Below are 14,495 nucleotides of genomic sequence, written 5' to 3'. Positions count from 1 at the left end.
CCCGGAGGAAAGGGTTTTGAATTAGGTGGGTTACCCCTTCCAAAAACAAAAACAAAAACAAAAACAAAAACAAAAAGATTTCAATTCAATACAATTACAGAAGCTCGTGTGCAAGATATGGGAACCTAGATGTCATCTAGAAAGGTAGGCTGAAGGACAATTGTGGTTTTGTTTTGTGTTTTAAGGGTGTAGCTGATGCTTTCTCTGATCTCAGCAAAGAATCTGTTGTCTTGATGAATAATCAACAGCTGATCTCCAGTAAATAAACATAATTCTTAAAAAATTTTTAAAGACATAATCACCCAAAATAATCTGTTGCTACTATCTCTAAATTTTGCTTTTGAAACTTGTGAGATTTTTTTAAAGGTTCTTCTTTTTTAATCTTGAAAATGAGACAATAAAACAGCTCCTAAAAGAATTCACAGGCATTTGCAACGAAGTGTGCTGGGGGCAGAGCACTACAGAGGCCTTGGACAGGAAGGATGGAGCCTCCCGCTGGTAGTTTAGGAACAGCAGGGAGAGGGAATCTTTAGTCACAAAACAGGAGGGGGAGCGAGTTCATGTTGCTGTTTCTCCATAGAGAGATGAAATGCCTGGCCCTGCGTGGGGTGGTTGCCCAGAGGGTGAAAGAAGTCCCAGTGAGGGGAGGGGCCCAAAAGGCCAGGCAGGGTGACAGCCTAGTGGGTAGAGGAAGGGTTGTGGTGGCTGCTGCTGGAGGCCAATCAACTCTGTCTTACTCCCCTGCCCACCAAGCTGTTGCTCACATAAGCCACTCCAACAAGTGAGCTGTGTCTTCTGCTGCCCGAGCTGGCCACGGTCTCAGTCCCCACCATTCCATGCCCCCTCAGGCCTACCACTGGGTGGGCCTCTCCACTGCACCGATGGGGCTGCAGCCTGCACAGTGCCTGTCACAGACAAGGGTGGCTGGGGGTATGTCGGGTGGAGCCCAGGGCTTGTTAATGCCCGGAAGACTCTTCAGTGACAGCAGACATTGAGCTAAAAAGCATGAGGCTCCCCATGCCCTTATCTAAGGTCAGAAAACAAGTCAGTGATTACTCTGCCACCATTCTTTCCATGGTGAAAGAAACTGTGTTCTAAGTGCAGAGAAATAACATCGTGCTATTGTCATGTTTCAAAATCCATCTTCAAGGTCAGCACTGGTCAATGAGAATAACTGTGACTGGAAACACAAAGGCTTTCCATGAAAAGAAATGAGCTGTCACATGCACACACAAAGGCTTTCCATGAAAAGAAATGAGCTGTCACATGCACACATAAAGCATATGTGCCATTACTAGAACTGAGACAAAGGCTAACAAGAAAAACCGCAAACGTTCAAGGATATGCAACAATGACTATAGAATGCTAAGAGAGAGCACTGGCTTGATCTTCTTAAAAGGATAAAATTATGTGTCTGATATTCAACCAAGCATAATGATGTATGGCTATCTTTACTCCTGGTAGGACAAATGAAACTAATGAGGAACAGCGCATTCGACAATAAACACAAGGAGATGGTTCCTGGACACAAGGCAGAATCAACACATGTACAGACGGCACCATGAACAAGTACGCAAGTTACCTTTTTTCTACCTACCCCTCTAACCATCTTTATAGGTAAGTCACTATGCCCATGAGACCGTGAATCTCACATGTATTTTTGACTGAATTGTTTATAATGACAAGGGTCCCCACATAAATACATGCCAGTCTTGTCACTGGGCATGTGGCCTGGCTCTGACTGGACTGTGGAAGGCTGACTGGGTGTTGATGGTGGGTCTGCTGGCATTGGTGGTGGAACCAGAGATGCAGATGCTGTCACTAGGGGTCTGACTGTAGTGGACCTAGTTACTGGGAGTTGCCATCCCAGTTCTGGATCAGCCAGCAACCCTGCTGCAGCTGAAACCTCCTGGGCAGTTGTCTCCCCTGCCCATCTCCCTGTGCCTCGGCTTAGCCCCTTGGTCTCCGTCTCAACTGTCCCCAGCCTTCCCTGTATGCCCAAGGAGTCCCCAGGGAATGGAAATGACAACTAGGGAGAGGAGGGAACTTCTTGTAGTGCCACATGAACAAAACTTATTTCTGTAGGTGCAGTCAAACTCTGAAGGCTTTCTGAGGAGATGGACTACAGAGCTATGGAGAGGTATTCTTACCTTATAGGGCATAGATTCAAAGAAGATGGATGTAGCAGAGATTTTCTTCTTGTCTGTCATAAACCCATGGGTCAGGTGGCCTCCATCGGGCAAGTCCAGGCCCATGATGCGCCCATGGGGTTCTACCAGGGCAGTGTATACTGCAAAGTTGGCAGGGGAACCTGGAATAGACAGACCGGAGGAGGTACAATTGTTTCTGTCCATGAGGCATCAATCAGGACCCCAAGCTTGGACACTAGGCCATCAACTAGAAGTGGCCAGAACTGGCCTGGTTGCCATTACACATTTCCTGAGCTCCAAGGATCCCCAGCACCAATCCCCCTGAAAGTAAGGGAAAGGGGACATTCAGAGATAGGGCATTGCCCAGGACGGGCGAGCACAACTGGGAGCCAAGGGCGATGGAAAAAGATGCACACATCCAGGAGGGGCTTAGCTTATTTTTAACCTTCATTACTGGGCAGTCCTAGGACACCTCTCTGTGAATGTCGGATGCCCTAGGAGCCTGGCTCCAGAACTGTCTAGATGTGGTAATTACCTGAATAGGGCTGGACGTTGACCCCCCAGCACTGGGGGTCCAGGTCATAGACCTGCAGCGCTCGCTTCTGACAGAGTATCTCCAGCTCATCAATAAATTCAGTCCCGCCATAATACCTGTGTGAGGAAAGCAGAAGACTTAGGCCCATTCTGGCCCTGAACCTCTATGCTTAGTATAGAGGCCAAAGAAGCTCAAGTGTGGGACAGAAGAACAAAAATGGAGACCTGGTGAGAACTCTTGACTCATCTTCCATCAGTGCCAAGCTGTGTCACATTAAGCAAGTGTCTCCTCTCTATAAAGAAATTCTGATGTAAGCTACATGGATGAACCTTGAGGACGTTAGCATCATGCTAAGCGAAATAAGCCAGTTACAACTGTATGGTTCTTCTATGAGGTACCAAGAGTAGTTGGATTCATAGGGACAGAATGTGGAATGGTGGTTACCAGGGGCTGGGGGAGGGAGAGGTAGAGTGTTATTGATTTTTTATATTTCTAATAAAATTTTACTTTTCATTTAATAATTACATATCAAAATTTATCACATATTTGTGTTTTTTATCTGTAATATACTAATAATTATAATAACTCAATCCAGAAAAAGTTTTTAACGCTTAAGTCTTATGGTCACAAAAAAGCTTTAAAAATTTTAGATTAAATGTATGTACATTTCTGATTATAGTAAAAACACACAACATAAAATTTCCTACCTTAACAATTTTAAAGCCTACATTACAGTAGTGCTAAGTACCTCATTCATTGTTGTGCAACAGACCTCTAGAATTTTTTCATCTTGCAAAACTGAAACTCTAGACCCATCAAATAACTTTCCATTTCTCCCTCTTCCTAGTCCCTAGTAACCATCATTCTACTTGCCAATTCTATGATTTGACTACTCCAGATACCTCACATAAGTGGAATCATATGGTATTTGTCTTTTTGTGACTTGTTTATTTCATTTGGCATAATGTCCTCAAGGTTCATCCTTGTTGTAGCATGTCACAGGATTCCCTTCTTTTTTACGGCTGAAGGACCTTCTGTTATTTGGCTATACTACATTTTGCTTATCCATTCATCCATCAATGGACACTTACGCTGCTCTTACCTGTTGGCTATTGTGAATAATGTGCTATGAACACAGGTATACAAATATCTGTTTGAGGTGTTGCTTTCAATTCTATTGAATATATACCCAGAAGTAGAATTGCTAGCTCATGTGGTAATTTTATTTTAAATTTTTTGAGGAACCTCTATACTGTTTTCCATAGTGGCTGCACCATTTTACATTCCTACCAACAGTGCACCTGGGTTACAACTTCTCCACATCCTCACCAACACTTGTTTTCTTTTCTTTTCTTTTTTTTTTTTCTTTTTGATAGTAGCCATCTTAATGCATGTGAGGTGATAGCTCTTGGCTGGAGTTGTTAATGGGTACAGACTGTTGTTTCTGCAAAATGAAAAAGTTCTGGAGATGGATGGTAGTGATAGTGGCACCATATTGTGGATGTACTTAATGCCACTGAACTGTACAATTACAAATGGAAAATTTTGTTATGCATATTTTACCACAGTAAAGAAAAGAAGGGGAATGAGGAATTTTTACTCACAACATTTCTGATGCCAAATGTATGCGGTTTTTTTCCTCACACCAACCAATTCTGACACCAACCGACTATCCTGCAATTCAATTCAATTCTGGCCTGATTACCCAGAGTTAGTATCAGACCCCTCAGGTTAAGGGCTCGGTCCCACAGGATGCCTTCACTTCAGAGGCCAGTCACAAGTATCAAGTCCCCAGGTTACCCACATTTCTGACAAACTCGGGAATTCCCACAACACCCCCTCAGGTTTGATAATTCACTAGAATGACTCATGAAACTCAGGAAAGCACTTTACTTACTCTTACTGGTTTATTATAAAGGTTTATTACAACTCAGAAACAGCCAAATGGAAGAGATGCATGGGGCAAGGTATGGAGAATGGGGCTCAGAACTGGGAAGCTCTCCAAACCTCACTGTTGAGGGTTTTTAAGGAGATTTCATTATGAGGTGTAATTGATCAAATCATTGGTGATTAACTCAGTCTCCAGTCCTCTAATCATGCCTTGATCTTTCTGGCCACCAGCCCCCATCCTGAAGCTTACTAGGGGCCTACCAAGAGTCACCTCTATAACATAAACTCAGGTATGCTCAAAAGGGCTCATTATGACTAATAAAAGACATTCCTATCACCATAGATTCCTAGAGTTTTAGGAGCTCAAGTGAAAGAAACCAGGGACAAAGACCAGATATTTATTTTTTTATCACACCAAAGTTTGAAAACATCTGGATTCAAGTCCCAGCTCTGCTACCTGTGTGCAAACTTGAGAAGTCACTGAATTTTAGTGAGTCTCAGCTTCCATCACTTTTTCCTATTGGGCAGCCATGAGGATCAAATGAGATATTAGTTGTGAAAACAATGCAAAAGTTAGTTATTCACAGCAGGAGAAAGACAATGCTCTCAACTTGGTTTTCAGCCCTTCTACAGAGAGATTCAGGGTATCTCAGGGTAGAATGCCAGTTCGGCTCCAAGGGTGATCTCTTATTTCTCTGTGTCCTTTGGGACACAAATGTACAAATTTGCAAAAATCGTGTCAGATTCTGTAATCATCACCTTTGCCTGATGATGACTGTAAAAAACAAATGAATATAACGTCTTGTGGTTCTCAGGGTTAAGGAGTTGACTGAAATTGTCGCATACGTAAATCCAACATTTATAATGCGGAAATGGTTTCCAGTGCAACAGATTCAGTTTTAACTTTCGGGTCTCTCCTGATACCGATTCGACTACTCATACAGCAACAACCACCTTTCACAGCATCACTCAGAGTACTTATTTTTTTTATTTTTATTTTTTAGGCGAGGCAACCCTTGGTGGACCTCACAGATTACAAGAACCTTGTCAGCTTACAATCCCTTATTTTTTATTTTTGGTCTTCGTAGGTGGTCTCCCATCCAAGTACTAACCAGGCCCGACCCTACTTAGCTTCCAAGATCAGACGGGATCGGGCTTGTTCAGGGTGGCATGGCCATAGACTCAGAGTACTTATTGACCTTTTTCTAGAGGCTCGATGACAGTCCAGCAGCTCCATTCTCCTCATGAACTGGCCTGTTATTCTAAAAAGCCCCCAAAGAGATTGGTTAAGTGACCCTGAGTATATCTGCTTCTTGGACATCAGTGCTATCAAACACCGGGCATTGTAAAAGACTTATGTCAGAGCAGAGTGGAATAGAAATCCCCGCGTGGTTTGGATTCTATAGTGATTCAGTACCTTGCATCACTATGTCAGAAGCATGCCTTTGATGACATTCACATACCTCTGGCCTGGGTACCCCTCAGAATACTTGTTATTTAAGCAAGAGCCCAGGGCCTCCAAAACTGCTCGGCTAGCGAAATTTTCTGAGGCAATCAGCTCCAATCCAACCTTCTGGCGGTTACTCTCCTTCTTAATGATATTGTAAACCTGATGAAAAGAAAACAGATGCTAGATATTCAAACCTTTTAGTTTAACCTTTTTGCTTTGATCAAAGCAATAACCTAGTAAAGGGAAGAGCCAATTTGGCATATTATAGAGCCATATTTTGCCCTCAGAAGCTGACCATAACTCAACCAAACTCAGAAGACTCCCATAGCACTTAAGGATTAGAGGAGATCTTCCTCAAAGATTTTGCCATTTGGAAAGGAATAGAAGACAATGAATTAAGGAAAACTAAGTGATTGAAGAGAAAACGATCTTTAAGTATCTCATCTAATTTTTACTTTTACACCATCTTGTTATTTTTATCCCTACATTTCAGCAAGTTTTTCTTTTCCTGAATCTTATTCCTTGCTTCTCTTCCTTAAAATAAAAGATGCTTAGATAAATCCATTGAGACAGAAGGTAGACCAGTGGTTGCCTAGAGTTGGGGAGTTTGGCGGGGAGTTTGGCAGGGCCTGGGGATAACTGCTAATGGGTTGAAGGCTTCCTATTGGGAGGATAAAAATGCCCTCAAATTGACTGTGAAAACACTAAAAAACACTGAATTGTGCACTTTAAATAGATGACTTGTATGGTCATACATGCGAATGATACCACGTGTATAAGACTGCTATAAAAAAATACATAAATAAAAGATGTTTCTCAGTGTCTGGATGTACTCCTTCAAACTATAAGGAAGGGGTCAAACCTCAGTGATCCTTCTCCCTCCCTTTTCCTCCAGAGCAGCCAGCACAGTGCTCTGCACTTTGTAGAAACTCAGAAATATTTAAATTTACCCTGGAAGGTCTTTTAGCTCGTTAGCAGCTTCTGCCTCTAAACCTGGCTCTCTTATACTAATTGCAAGGCTGTTCCAAATGAAGTTTATTTATGATTAGAACTAGAGAGTAAACAAGAGACTCTGATTTAGGAACACCTATGAAGACTCCATAAACCTTACCTCAATGTCGCTGTCTTTTAGGGGCTGTGCCAGCATTTTATCATGAGAGGCCCACAGGTCAGCATCCTTGTGCGCCCCGTTGACTGGAGTCGCCATTGCACTGGTTCAAAGTTGCCTAAAAAATGGAATAACTTCTAATATTAAATTTAGTTAAAGCTCATCTCAACCTTAGTTGTCTGAATTGCTAAAGTACTGACACTTTTTTAGCCTTTCCCTCAGAATTGCTTGGTAAACGAAGATATTCTATTGCAAAACCACTGTGTGGAACTTCCAGTTCCTTTCTGAACTGTGTATGTCAGCTTGTTATCCTGTTAGTAATGAGAACTATCCCTGCTCCCTATGAAGCAGGCCCAAACTGACAGAGAGCCCTGTGCCGGCTCTTCTCAACTGAACTTTTCCTAGTTATGGCTTATCTCCCCAAAACTTCCTTGAAGCCAAGGACTGTATGTTACTTTTATTTTTTTGAATCTCCCACAGAATCCAGCACAGCCATACTGAAGTAATATTTGCCAAATGACTGAGCAAATGAGTTGCTGACTTAAGTGCGATTTTCCATTTTTCAAGTAATGAAAATGAGGCTCAGAGAAGTAAAGTATTTTGGACCATGGCTGCCCAGCAAGTTGGCCACGAAGGTCTGACTTGAAACCCCAAATCACATGCTCTAAGTACCACAGCAAGGTTCCTGTAGAAACTTCAAGTTAAAGCACTCACTTGCTTAAATACAAACCCTGCTGTAAGAATTACAGGTCAGACTTGTGTGTTTATATTTTTCATCAGAAAACTATCTCCCATTAAAATACTGAAAAATGTATGTTTCTTAACACATGTTTCTATAAAGAATGAGAGTTTGTGATCAGTGGCAGCTCTCCTAGTGTGAAAGTTTAAATTATTACAGGGACTAACCTCCCTTATTTAATAGTTGGCAGCCTTTCAGTACTTTTCTATTAACTTAGTAAGTTTTCTGCTAAAATTCATTAATTCAACGACTATTTATTGAAGACCTTCTCTTTGCCGGCCATGGCGTTGCTACTGAGAACACGGTGGTGAACATGATGGACTGAGCCCTGCATTCATGGGACTTCCCTCATGGGGAAGATGAACAGCAAACAAAACAAGTACTAAAAGCAGATGTATAAAATGAGGAAAGTACCAGGAAGGACAAGAGCTAGGTGCTGGGGTAAGCAGGGCCCACTCTGGACAGCTGCTCCAGGGGCCTGAGAAGAGGACATCTCTACTGATTGAGAGAGATCCTATCATGAAGAAAGAGCCTATTTTCCGATAGTACTGTGAAATAATAAGAAATATATATTGGTCTCTGCTAAAACCCTTGTGATTTCCTAAGTGATAAAAGAAGTAGGAACATCTTTTGTTCTCTGGGTGGGCCTAGTCACCAGAAAGAACAAGTCATGATTAGAAGCTTGAATTTTCAGTCCTACCCCACACTTCTCCAGAGGGGGGAGCAGGACTCGAAATAGAGCTAATAATTGACCATGCTTACAAGGGGAAGCCTTTGTAAAATCCTAATAGTATGGGGTTCAGGGAGCTTCCAGGTCAGTGAACACATCCACACCAGGAGGTGACCCATCCCAGCTCTACAGGGATAAAAGATCCTGTGCTCAGGACTCTCCCAGACCTTGCTCAATGTATCTATTCATCTGGCTGTTAATCTGTATCCTTTATCATGTCTTTAAAAAAAAACCTGGTAAACATAAATGTTTCCCTGAGTTCTGTGAGCTGCTCTAGTAAATGATGGAATCCAAGGAGGGGGTCATGAGAATTTCTGATTTGTAGCCGAGTTGGACAGAAGTTGTGGGTAACCTGTGGACCTACTACTTGTGATTGGCATCTGAAGGGGGGGGGGTAGTGTCTTATGAAGCTGTGTTAATATCAGAATTGAATTGATGTGTAGGACACCCAGCTAGCATCATAGAACTGATGTGTGGAAAATCCCTACATATCTGGTGTCAGAGGTGTTGTAAGTATGATAGTGGTGTGAGAATAAAGGAGAAACATAACAGGAAGGTTGCAGTTTTTCTATACACGTGTACACAGTATAATTTGCTGGACAAATATATCCATTAAATAAAATAGTCTAATAGTCTCAAATCACAGTGATCCTCCTTAATCTCTGGTAGAGCTACTAAAAAGAAACTAACAATAATCTTTAACCATGAAATTCCTAACTGGGGCTTTCAAAGCAGTTTTACCACGAGTACAACATGATTAGAAATGCAGTCACACCTGCAAAATGTAAAGTAAAGGTGGAAGCACTTGTACTTAAATGTGGCCACAGCAGTATCACCTTGCCAAGGGCAGGCAGGGAGCCTTAAAAGTGGCCAGCCACGTCTATGTTACTATCAGAGGAGGAGAGACAGACATGTAAATGGTGTGGACACCATGCCCACGGCTTCTTCATGCTGATGTCTGCACTCAAGAATGGCCAGTGCAACCCGTGGACTTCTGCATGGGCCAACAGGCATGGCCTCAGCAAATGGTAAGCCCATACACGAAAGCACTGGAGCCAAAATAGGCCTCCTGGTCTTAGAATCTCAAAGAGAAAACCTTCTTTTAAATATTCTAGTCAAGGTTAAAAAGGATTTGAAGGTGGCAAGCAGCACAGAGAAGATATTTCTCAACCGACAAATGACTAAATTGCATTCGGAACCTTCCTCCTCTGAGAACAAATAGATCTATAGTAACATCGTGAAAGGCATTCAGTTCCACTCTGCTCAGGAAAAAGAACAAAGCCTCTACCTTCATCTGTGGTCTTACTCATTTCACTTCAGCATAACAACCCTCTGCCTTTTACCCTGGTTGCAAATCTTTTCCTTATCCACCCCAATAATTTTGAGTCATAGTTACTTCTTAACCGCCGGGGTGAGTGTATGTGTGGCCACCTCTCCTTCCTTAGGCCATCAGTGCCACCCTGATCTCATTGCTCACCCACTTGAAGGAGTTTTCTTCCCAGCATCCTGTTACCACTCAGGATTAAGCCATCCCTCAAATGGAATACTTAATCCATATCCTCATTAAATCCATACCCTCCTTGAATCCAAATTAAGCTTTTTTTTCCTTAACCGGGAAGACATTTGAATTTCATTCAGAGTTTGAGATTCTTTGTCTTGTTTCAATTAAATCAATTACATCTATTATAGATATAATCTATCATATCTATTAAGCCAATTAACTCTATTATATCCAGGGGCATTCTGAATTACAATAAGACAAAGATCCTGATTGTGATGGTCAATTTATGTGTCACTTGACTGGGCTTAGGGATACCTAGATAGCTGGTAAAACAAATAAGAAAGATAAAAATTCTGAGACAGTATACTTTTTAAGATGCAGAGAGATCATCATTTTTAGCTAATAAAACATACTGAGCATCTTTTCTTGAGATCTGGATGTTGGCTGAAAAACAATGTATCTTTAACTTCTCTCACTTTTTTAAAACTGATAAAAACAACATAAAATGTATCATTTTAACAATTTTAAGTGCACAATTCAGTGGTATTAAATATATTCACATTGTTGTACAACCATCACCACCATTCAACTCCAGAAATTTTTCATCATCCCAAAATGAAACTCTGTGTACCCATTAAACAACACTCCATTCTCTCTCCCAGCCTGTGGTAGCAACTATTCTATTTTCTATCTCTACGAATTTGACTACGAATTTCAGGGACCTCATGTAAATGAAATCACACAATATTTTTCTTTTTGTGTCTGGCTTATTCCACATAGCATAATTTCTTTGAAGTTAATCCATGTTTTAACATGGGTCAGAATTTCCCTCCTTTTAAAGGCTGGATAATATTCCACTATACATATATGCCATATTTTATGTGCCCCTTCATCTATTGTTGACATTAAGTTGCTTCCACCTTTGGCTATTGTGAGTAAAGCTGCTGTGAACTTGGGTGTACAATTATCAAGTCCCTGCTTTCAAATTATTTTGGGTATATACCCAGAAGTAGAATTGCTGGATCATATAGTAATTCTATGTTTAATATAATCATATAGTAATTAATTCAAAATAAGATTTTGATATTTAAGAGCTCTGCTCCATCATCAACCTACAATGAATTCATTCATTCCTTCAACAAATATTTATTGAGCAACTCCTATGTCCCAGGCACTGAACTAGGAACTTAGACTAGAAGGGCCGACAAGACAGAGGTCCTGTTCTTAAGAGAAACACTACAAACAAGTAAACAAGAAACATACAAGATAATTTCTAGCAGTGATGAAGACAATACATGGGTGGGAGAGTTCTTCAGATGGGGCCTGGAACATGCCTGAGCTAAGAGCTCAACAGTGGAAAGGAGTCAAGCTTATAAGATCTGGGATAAGAGAGAATCATAAGAGAGAATAAACACCAAGCGGAGCAAACACCAGTGCAAAGGCCTTAACATGGGAAGTTTGATTTGTCAAGGGTCAGAAATCAGGCCCATGTGGCTGAAGCCTGAGGACTAAATCAGAGGCACCAGAGATGAGACTGACAGGCCCTAGGGTAAGAGCAGAGATGGGAGAACAGATTTTCACCTTGACAGTACATATTTTACAAGTTTCAACGGTGTTCTAGAAACCTCAGTCTTGGGCTATTTCTCAATCCAACTGTGAAATCTGATTGCTCTTGTTTCCTAACAGCGAAGTCCATACCTGAGAAAATGGTGCTGCAGCTCATCACAGAGCCAGCCTGCTGGGTTCCAATTCCATTCTCCACTACTTAATGTGCAACCCCAGTTATTGACACCTCTACGTCTCAGTCCTTTCAGTATAACACAGGGATGATGACAGTTCTGAAGCTGGTTGTCAGGATTAAATGACAAAGGGCACTCAGAACAGTGCCAGGCATAGAGTAGGTACTCAAAAATTATCAGCTATTATTGTTATTAAAGAAACATGAGGACCTTAGGGCCATTTTCATTACCATTCAGTAATCCCTACTGAGCATTCCAGAGGAACACAGCTCACTGCAGCCTGAACTGTCATTACAGTGTTGGATAGCTGCTGGGAAAATCGCTCACTTGTAGCATAATCCTTGCCTCAAATCCAGGGAAATAGACCTAGTACATGAATTCACCAAGGTCACCAGCCTCCCCATACCTCCAAATCTTCCCTGGGCCTTTGTCACCCAAGTGAACCAACCAGGGGTCTGCCAAGGGAACTACCCTGTTGAATGCCATCTGTCTGTCTCACATACAGATTTTGTGATCGCTACAGAGGAGGAAACAGGCTCAGAGAGCTAAGCAGTCTAAGGTCATATGAGTCAGAATCTGAACTTGTTTACTTCTGGTTCCAAAGCCCTTTTTCACAACACTGCTCTAAGTAAAAGCACAATTACCCACCTCCACTGCACGCTCCCTCAAGTAAGAAATTAAAAATATGATTCCATACGAGTTTAAACTGGTGTTTCCAGTCCTGCAACTGCCTGATTGATGTCACATGTTTGTGCTGGCCTCAGCTGACCAAAGTTCTCTTAACTTCCAGGACCTGGAAGCACAGGGCACCAGGCCAAGAAACCTACTACTGCGCAATGTTTCTCATAAAACAGGGGGTGACAGATTGCAGAAAACACGCGCAGCCCCTCCCTGCAGGGATCTGGTCGCACACTCCAAAAGCAGAGCGACCACATAAGTAGTGGTTGAAACCTTAGGCTTGGTTGATTTCCGGCGGTGCCATTTTGCTAGATGCAGGGTCGCGCCTAAGTCGGCTCTTCTCTCTGAGCCTCACCTTCCTCATCTGTAAAATGGGCTACTTGATAGCACTCAATCTGCAGCTTTGTTGTGAGGATACTGGAGCGAAGTGAAGGGCTGCACTTAAAATGCTCAACCAGGAAAGGGCTCAGTAGACAGAGGCAACTTGTATTAGCAGCAAGCCTTCGTATCTGTGTTAAGCTGAGGCCACCACCCCTACTGCACCGATCTGTGACCAGGGAACTAGCGGTCCGGGCTCCCCGCCGCCCGAACCCTCACCCCAAGCACTAACAAAGCGTTCCTCACATCATCCGGCCCACAGGGTGGGGGTGGGGGATGCGGCTAGGAGCTGACACTAAAGCGCCCTGCGAGTGCCACTGACACCAAGGCCCTGGGATCCGAAGCCGCCCACCTACCGAAACAGGATCCCGCGCACCAGCCTAGAGACACCTCGGCCCCACGTTGCTGCCCGCGCGACCAAAGTCCGAGACCCGTCAACCCGCGTTCGGCCGCGCACCCGCCACGTGACCCGCTGCGCGAGACTTTGAACGGTGAATTTGGCGCTAAGCGGCTGGCATATTCCACTCGTACCCGGCGCGCACCGCCCCGGGCCTGGCCCCGCCTCTCGAGGCGCCCAATCAGAGTGCGCCGGTGCTGGGGGCTGCCGCAGAGTGGTGGGCGGGGCTCGCCCCAGGCCGGGAAAGGCCTCATGGTGAGCTGCTCACTTAGGCCTAAGGACTGTGGGGCGGTCCGGATTTAGCTGCTGGCGGAAGGGCTAGGGAGCAGGATTTCCCGGAAGACAGCAGAGGGCTTGACCTAGTTAACTTGGGCAGGCCGTGGGATTGTGGGTGAACTTTGTTGCTTATATTTGACTTTTGCATTGTCCTACTTATAGTTTAATACAGTGGTTATTTAAATAGGACAGATGTGGGTTCAAACTCTGAAACTATTACTCTGTACATATGGAATCCTGTACGTCACTTTATTTTTGAGTTTCATATTGCTCATCTTTGAACTGAAAATAATTATATCTGCCTGGCATGGCTGTCGGGATGAACAGATGTATCTAACACAATTAACATTGTGCTTGACGCACAATAAGGGCTCAATAAATATTAGCCATTGATAAAAATAATAAAAACGAAGGGGCTACATAATAGAGGGAAAAGAGCTGACAAGGAATACATTCTACTCAGGCTCCCCTGAACTCTTTTTCAACTAAGACTGCCTTTTAGACTTCTGTGGTTGGCTCTGCATTGTCCAATTTTAGCAAAGATGTTGCAAAGTCAGTATGACAAGAACTCCTACCCTCCATATCTGGTTGGATTCCTCATCCTTCACCATCTGGGTGAGGTCTGATCACCCTGGCCTGGTTAGTGTAGCCAAAATTCCCCTTCCCCTTGATTTTTTCTCCTAGTAATTTTCCATGCACTGACTCCTACCCTGCTCCTTGGCTATAAATTCTAACTTGCCCATGCCATATTCAAAATTGAGCCAAACCTCTCGCCCACGGAAAGGTTCCATCTCAGTGGTCCCAATACCTATCGAAATAGTCCCCCCTTGAATAAAGTCTTCTTTATAATGCTATTGAATAATTTGTTCTTCAACAGCTCCTAATATTTCAGTCCTCAGTGTATCTAGGACACTTAACCTCCTT

At 43.0% G+C, this 14,495-nt stretch overlaps 1 protein-coding gene across 1 annotated transcript in view; it reads right to left on the bottom strand.

Moving 5' to 3' along the window:
- Window positions 1-13,427, bottom strand: part of SHMT1 (serine hydroxymethyltransferase 1) — a 31,406-nt gene extending 17,979 nt beyond the window's left edge. Inside the window, exons 1-5 of the mRNA XM_006908434.3 lie at window positions 13,255-13,427; window positions 7,137-7,251; window positions 6,039-6,184; window positions 2,686-2,801; window positions 2,151-2,311 (exon numbers count right to left, since the gene is read on the bottom strand). Of these exons, the coding sequence (XP_006908496.1) occupies window positions 2,151-2,311; window positions 2,686-2,801; window positions 6,039-6,184; window positions 7,137-7,232 (519 nt within the window). The 5' untranslated portion in view covers window positions 7,233-7,251; window positions 13,255-13,427. The remainder of the gene's footprint in view (window positions 1-2,150; window positions 2,312-2,685; window positions 2,802-6,038; window positions 6,185-7,136; window positions 7,252-13,254) is intronic.
- Window positions 13,428-14,495: the final 1,068 nt, after the last annotated feature.

The sequence above is a fragment of the Pteropus alecto genome, unplaced genomic scaffold, assembly GCF_000325575.1.
Source record: "Pteropus alecto unplaced genomic scaffold, ASM32557v1 scaffold52, whole genome shotgun sequence".
Classification (NCBI taxonomy): domain Eukaryota; kingdom Metazoa; phylum Chordata; class Mammalia; order Chiroptera; family Pteropodidae; genus Pteropus; species Pteropus alecto.
Note: the sequence above shows the minus strand (reverse complement) of the source record. Positions and strands in the feature narration are given on the sequence as shown.